Source organism: Oncorhynchus keta, unplaced genomic scaffold (assembly GCF_023373465.1).
Source record: "Oncorhynchus keta strain PuntledgeMale-10-30-2019 unplaced genomic scaffold, Oket_V2 Un_contig_6818_pilon_pilon, whole genome shotgun sequence".
In the NCBI taxonomy this organism is placed as follows: domain Eukaryota; kingdom Metazoa; phylum Chordata; class Actinopteri; order Salmoniformes; family Salmonidae; genus Oncorhynchus; species Oncorhynchus keta.
This window is the reverse complement of record NW_026289080.1, coordinates 116-7,058: the sequence shown is the minus strand read 5'-3', so window position 1 is coordinate 7,058 and position 6,943 is coordinate 116. Positions and strand designations below refer to the sequence as shown.

Sequence of the window (6,943 nt, the reverse complement as noted above, 5' to 3'; positions counted from 1 at the left end):
GGTGTTGAGTTTGCAGAGATGAACACAGAGACGTTTTCTAGTCAGAAAACCCATAAATAAACAAGAGGTTCGGTCCTTCTTCTCAGACCCTGTGCCGTGTCTGTCTCTCGCCACGGCGCTCCCTTTATGTGGCCTGCACGGCTGGTTGGCACGCTCCCCAAATTACCTCTACTTGGAGCCATCAGCGTCGGGGTGCCCAGCCCGTGTACTCCCAGCAGAGCGGGCCAACGTTGGACATTATAGTGGGTCAGGCGTGTCGTGTGTGGTGGAGATTCTAGCCTTTCAAAGCGCTTCGTGATGACAGAAGTCGGTGCTACAGGGTGATAGTCACTTAGTTCAGATTGTTTGGGTACAGGAACAATGGTGGCCATCTTGAAGCAAGTGGGGACAGCAGACTGGGATAGGGAGTGGTTGAAAATGTCGGTAAAACTCCAGCCAGTTAGTCTGCACATGCTCTGAAAACGTAGCTTGGGATGCCCTCCGGGCCGACAGCCTTGAGAGGGTTAACACGCTTGAATGTCCTACTCACGTCGGCTACAGAGATCTGGAGCCTAAAAATAACATTTGATTTGATTTGATTCGGTCCTCGTGGACAGCGGGGCCCACGTCGGTGGCTGTGAGTTGTTTTCCTCGAAGGGGGTGATAAAGGTGTTCAGCTTGTCTGGCGGTGAGGCGTCTGTGTCCGCGACTCTGGCTCGTTTTTCCTCTATAATCCAGGACTTTCTGGAGTCCCTGACAATTGCGACTCCACTTTGACCCTATAATATATCTTTGCCTGTTTGATTGTGTGTTTGTACTCGTCCATGTTCCTCACCGTGGTTAAATGCGGTGGTTTGCGCTGCCATCTGGTTGTGGGTTCTAACGGTCACAGTAGGAACAACATCCTCTATTTTATTTAACCTTTATTTAACTAATCAAGTCAGTTACGAACAAATTCTTATTTACAATGATGGCCTACTTGTAAACCCCCCCCCTCCCCTCCCCTCCCCTAACCCGGACGACACTGGGCCAAATGTGCGCCGCCCTATGGAACTCCCGATCACGGCCGGTTGTGATACAGACCGGGATCGAGCCCTGGGTCTGTAGTGACGCCTCTATATTACGGCCAAAGACAGAGTCAGTGTGTTGATTCATTGTGTTGATGATTAACTTTGTGAACAGGAATCAAAGCTAGGCTGCAATGGGAGAAAACCACCCAATACACACACACACACGCACACGCACACACACACACAGCTGTTTGTTCTGGTGTCTGATGCAGTACCTTGTTTTCTCCAGGTGAGGGCGCTCTCTGCAGAATCCCTATAGAGAATATCCTGGCAGTAGAGAGACTGGAGGAAGAGTCCTTCAAGATGAAGAACGTAAGAATACAAACCATCAAACACCAACTGCCAAACACCAACTATCAAACACTAACTACCAAACACTAACTGCCAAACACTAACTATCAAACACTAACTACCAAACACTAACTACCAAACACCAACTGCCAAACACTAACTACCAAACACTAACTACCAAACACTAACTACTGCAAGCACCAACTACCAAGCACTAACTGCCAAGCACCAACTACCAAGCACTAACTACGAAGCACCAACTTCACGAAACACCAACTACCAAGCACCAACTACCAAGCACCAACTAAAGCACCAACTACGAAACACCAACTACCAAGCACCAACTGCCAAACACCAACTGCCAAACACTAACTGCCCAAACACTAACTGCCAAACACCAACTTCACCAAGCACCAACTGCCAAACACCAACTGCCAAACTGCTTGCCAAACACTAACTGCCAAACACTAACTGCCAAACACCAACTGCAAACACCAACTGCCAAGCACCAACTACCAAACACCAACTGCCAGGGTATTAATTGACATTATGATCCTAAACAACTTAGCGGTCCAGAGTCCAGACTCTAGATAGTATTGACTGTTATGAGTCTAAACAACTTAGTGATCCAGAGTCAGACTCTAGATAGTAATTGACTGTTATGAGTCTAAACAACTTAACAGTCCAGAGTCCAGACTCTAGATAGTATTGACTGTTATGAGTCTAAGCAACTTATCAGTCAGACTCTAGATAGTATTGACTGTTATGAGTCTAAACAACTTAGTGATCCAGAGTCAGACTCTAGATAGTATTGACTGTTATGAGTCTAAACAACTAACGGTCCAGACTCTAGATAGTAGTGACTGTTATGAGTGTAAACAACTTAACGGTCCAGAGTCAGACTCTAGATAGTATTGACTGTTATGAGTCTAAACAACTTAGTGGTCCAGAGTCCAGACTCTAGATAGTATTGACTGTTATGAGTCTAAACAATTTAGCAGTCAGACTCTAGATAGTATTGACTGTTATGAGTCTAAACAACTTAACAGTCCAGAGTCGGATCTAGATAGTATGACTGTTATGAGTCTAAACAACTTAGTGATCAGAGTCCAGACTCTAGATAGTATTGACTGTTATGAGTCTAAACAACTTAACGGTCCAGGTCCAGACTCTAGATAGTATTGACTGTTATGAGGTCTAAACAACTTAGCGGTCCAGACTCTAGATAGTATTGACGGTAGATCTATTTAGATAGACATTGTGTTCCAGGACTGTCTGGAAGGACCGGTGTCTGCTGCAGGAGTTAGAGACGGAGACCTGAGGAAGGTTTGCCACCCTGCTGGTTGTAACATGTCCCTCTCTCCCCCCTAGATGTCCCCCTGGATGCTCCAGGTGTCGAGCCCAGAGGCTAATGACTGTGTACTCTCCTCTCAATTCCAGTGGGACTCCTGTCAATTCAGTGGGCCTCCTCTCAATTCAGTGGGCCTCCTCTCAATTCAGCGGGCCTCCTCTCAATTCAGTGGGCCTCCTCTCCTTCAGTGGGCCTCCTCTCAATTCAGTGGGCCTCCTCTCGCTCAGTGGGCCTCGTCTCAACTCAGTGGGCCTCCTCTCTCAATTCAGTGGGCCTCGTCTCAATTCAGTGGGCCTCCCTCTCAACTCAGTGGGCCTCCTCTCAACTCAGTGGGCCTCCCTCTCAATTCAGTGGGCCTCCTCTCCATTTCAGTGGGACTCCTGTCAGCACTCAGTGGGCCTCCTCTCCAATTCAGTGGGCCTCCTCTCAATTCAGTGGGCCTCGTCTCAATTCAGTGGGCCTCCTCTCAATTCCAGTGGGCCTCCTCTCAATTCAGTGGGACTCCTGTCAATTCAGTGGGCCTCCTCTCAATTCAGTGGGACTCCTGTCAACTCAGTGGGCCTCCTCTCAATTCAGTGGGCCTCCTCTCTCCAATTCCAGTGAGGCCTCCTCTCAATTCAGTGGGCCTCCTCTCAATTCAGTGGGCCTCCTCTCAATTCAGTGGGCCTCCTCTCAATTCAGTGGGCCTTTATTGGCATGGAAAACATGTGTTTATATTTCCAAAGAAAATGAAATAAACAATTAACAAAAGTGAAAAGACACAAAACCACATTAACAACAAACTATTAGAATTTTAAAATAAATATTGCACTTAAAAAGGAAAAATATAATATATTCGGCCCCCTTGAACTTTGCGACCTTTTGCCACCTTTTGCACATTTGCCACAACAATCAGTCGTATATTGCACAAATCTGGCCTTTATGGAAGAGTGGCAAGAAGAAAGCCATTTCTTAAAGATATCCATAAAAAGTGTCGTTTAAAGTTTGCCACAAGCCACCTGGGAGACACACCAAACATGTGGAAGAAGGTGCTCTGGTCAGATGAAACCAAAATTGAACTTTTTGGCAACAATGCAAATCGTTATGTTTGGCGTAAAAGCAACACAGCTCATCACCCTGAACACACCATCCCCACTGTCAAACATGGTGGTGGCAGCATCATGGTTTGGGCCTGCTTTTCTTCAGCAGGGACAGGAAAGATGGTTAAAATTGATGGGAAGATGGATGGAGCCAAATACAGGACCATTCTGGAAGAAAACCTGATGGAGTCTGCAAAAGACCTGGGACTGGGACGGAGATTTGTCTTCCAACAAGACAATGATCCAAAAACATAAAGCAAAATCTACAATGGAATGGTTCAAAAATAAACATATCCAGGTGTTAGAATGGCCAAGTCAAAGTCCAGAGCCTGAATCCAATCGAGAATCTGTGGAAAGAACTGAAAACTGCTGTTCACAAATGCTCTCCATCCAACCTCACTGAGCTCGAGCTGTTTTGCAAGGAGGAATGGGAAAAAATGTCAGTCTCTCGATGTGCAAAACTGATAGAGACATACCCCAAGCGACTTACAGCTGTAATCGCAGCAAAGGTGGCGCTACAAAGTATTAACTTAAGGGGGCTGAATAATTTTGCACGCCCAATTTTTCAGTTTTTGATTTGTTAAAAAAGTTTGAAATATCCAATAAATGTCGTTCCACTTCATGATTGTGTCCCACTTGTTGTTGATTCTTCACAAAAAAAATACAGTTTTATATCTTTATGTTTGAAGCCTGAAATGTGACAAAAGGTCGCAAAGTTCAAGGGGGCCGAATACTTTAAATAGTAGTAGTAGTATGAATAGTGGGGGAAGATAAATAAACATATACATATTGTTGTTATTTACTTTGTTGTTTGTGTTCCACTGGTTTCCCTTTTGTCATGGCAACGGGCGGTCTCGCTGCTGTGATGTCACACTGTGGTATTTCACCCAGTAGATATGGGAGTTTTTTTTTACCAATGTTTGGTTTGTTTTCTAATTCTTTGTGGATCTGTGTAATCTGAGGGAAATATGTCTCTCTAATATGGTCATACATTGGGCAGGAGGTTAGGAAGTGCAGCTCAGTTTCCACCTCATTTTGTGGGCAGTGAGCACATAGCCTGTCTTCTCTTGAGAGGTCTGCTTCTCTTGAGAGGTCTCTTGAGAGTCTGTCTTCTCTTGAGAGGTCTGTCTTCTCTTGAGAGGTCTGTCTTCTCTTGAGAGGTCTGCCTTCTCTTGAGAGGTCTGTCTTCTCTTGAGAGGTCTGTCTTCTCTTGAGAGGTCTGCCTTCTCTTGAGAGGTCTGTCTTCTCTTGAGAGGTCTGTCTTCTCTTGAGAGGTCTGCCTACTGAGTGTACAAAGCTTTCCTTAAGTTTGGGTCAGTCACGGTGGTCAGGTATCCCGACACTGTGTCCTCTCTGTTTAGGGATAAATAACATTCTAGTTTGCTCTGTTTTTGGTAGATTTTTTTCCAATGTGTCAAGTAATTATCTTTTTGTTTTCTCATGATTTGATTGGCTCTAATTGTGCTGCTGTCCTGGGGCTCTGTAGGGTCTGTTTGTGTTTGTGAACAGAGCCCCAGGACCAGCTTGCTTAGGGGACTCTTCTCCAGGTTCCTCTCTCTGTGGGTGATGGCTTTGTTATGGAAGGTTTGGGAATCGCTTCCTTTTAGGTGGTTGTAGAATTGAACAGCGCTCTTCTGTAGGTTGTTAACTAGCGGGTATCGGCCTCATTCTGCTCTGCATTATTTGATATTTTGGCAGAATTCTGCAGAATCTGTATTGGGTTTCCCATTTAGTGAATAATTGGTTGGTGAGCGGGACCCCAGACCTCACAACCATAAAAGGGCAATGGGTTCTACAGATTAATGGGTTCTACAGATGAATGGGTTCTACACAGATGAATGGGTTCTACAGATGAATGGGTTCTACAGATGAATAATGGGTTCTACGGATGAATGGGTTCTACAGATTAATATGGGTTCTATGGATGAATGGGTTCTAATGGGTTCTATGGATTAATGGGTTCTACGGTAGTATGTTTAGCCAGGCCCGGGTGGGATGTTGGGGTTTTATGTTCCTTTTGATGGCACAGAAGGCCCTTCTTGCCTTGTCTCTTAGATCGTTCACAGCCTTACTCCTCTCTCTCTCTGTCTCTCTCTCTCTCTGTCTCTCTCTCTCTGTCTCTCTCTCTCTCTGTCTCTCTCTCTCTCTATGTCTCTCTCTCTCTCTCTCTCTGTCTCCCCCCCAGATGTTCCAGGTAATCCAGCCAGAGAGGGCTCTCTACATCCAGGCCAATAACTGTGTGGAGGCCAGGGACTGGATAGACATCCTGACCAAGGTCAGCCAGTGCAACAGGAAGAGACTGAGCACATACCACCCCTCAGCTTACCTCAACGGTCACTGGCTCTGCTGCAAGATGTCTGCCGACACAGAACCAGGCTGTACACCCTGTACTGGGTGAGTAACTGGGTTGCTCTCTGTCTGTCTGTCTGTCTGTCTCTCTCTCTCTGTCTCTCTCTCTCTCTCTCTCTCTCTCTCTCTCTCTCTCTCTCTCTCTCTCTCTCTCTCTCTCTCTCTCTCTCTCTCTCTCTCTCTCTCTCTCTCTCTCTCTCTCTCTCTCTCTCTCTCTCTCTCTCTCTCTCTCTCTGTCTCTCTCTCTCTCTGTCTCTCTCTCTCTCTCTCTCTCTCTCTGTCTCTCTCTCTGTCTCTCTCTCTCTGTCTGTCTCTCTCTGTCTTTCTGTCTCTTTCTGTCTCTCTCTCTCTCTCTCCCTCTCTTTTTTGTGGGCAGTGAGTCAGGTCTGCCTACGGCGGCCTTTGTCAATGGCAAGTCTATCTTCACGGAGTCTGTACATAGTAGTGGTCAGTGAAGGGGTCAGTGAAGGGGTCAGTAGAGGGGTCAGTGAAGGGGTCAGTAGAGGGGTTAGTGAAGGGGTCAGTGGAGGGGTCAGTAGAGGGGTCAGTAGAGGGGTCAGTAGAGGGGTCAGTGAAGGGGCCAGTAGAGGGGCCAGTGAAGGGGTCAGTGGAGGGGTCAGTAGAGGGGTTAGTGGAGGGGTCAGTAGAGGGGTCAGTAGAGGGGTCAGTGAAGGGGTCAGTAAAAAGGGGCCAGTAGAGGGGCCAGTGAAGGGGTCAGTGGAGGGGTTAGTGAAGGGGTCAGTAGAGGGGTTAGTTGAGGGGTCGGTAAAGGGGTCAGTAGAGGGGTCAGTAGAGGGGCCAGTGAAGGGGTCAGTGGAGGGGTC

General features: G+C 46.8%; 1 protein-coding gene across 2 annotated transcripts; it reads left to right on the top strand.

The window, feature by feature from the left end:
- The first annotated feature begins 843 nt into the window (after positions 1 to 843).
- Positions 844 to 6,417, top strand: LOC127926109 (ras GTPase-activating protein 3-like). Of its 2 annotated transcripts, XM_052511483.1 has the most exons (3): positions 869 to 1,361; positions 2,712 to 2,732; positions 5,956 to 6,417. In XM_052511483.1, the coding sequence occupies exons 1-3, from the start codon at positions 1,353 to 1,355 to the stop codon at positions 6,166 to 6,168; spliced, it is 243 nt and encodes an 80-aa protein (XP_052367443.1). In that variant the 5' UTR covers positions 869 to 1,352; the 3' UTR covers positions 6,169 to 6,417. The 2 variants fall into 2 exon arrangements, 1 of the variants encoding a protein (XP_052367443.1); XR_008123295.1 differs by lacking the exon at positions 2,712 to 2,732 and having other exon boundaries at positions 844 to 1,361.
- Positions 6,418 to 6,943: the final 526 nt, after the last annotated feature.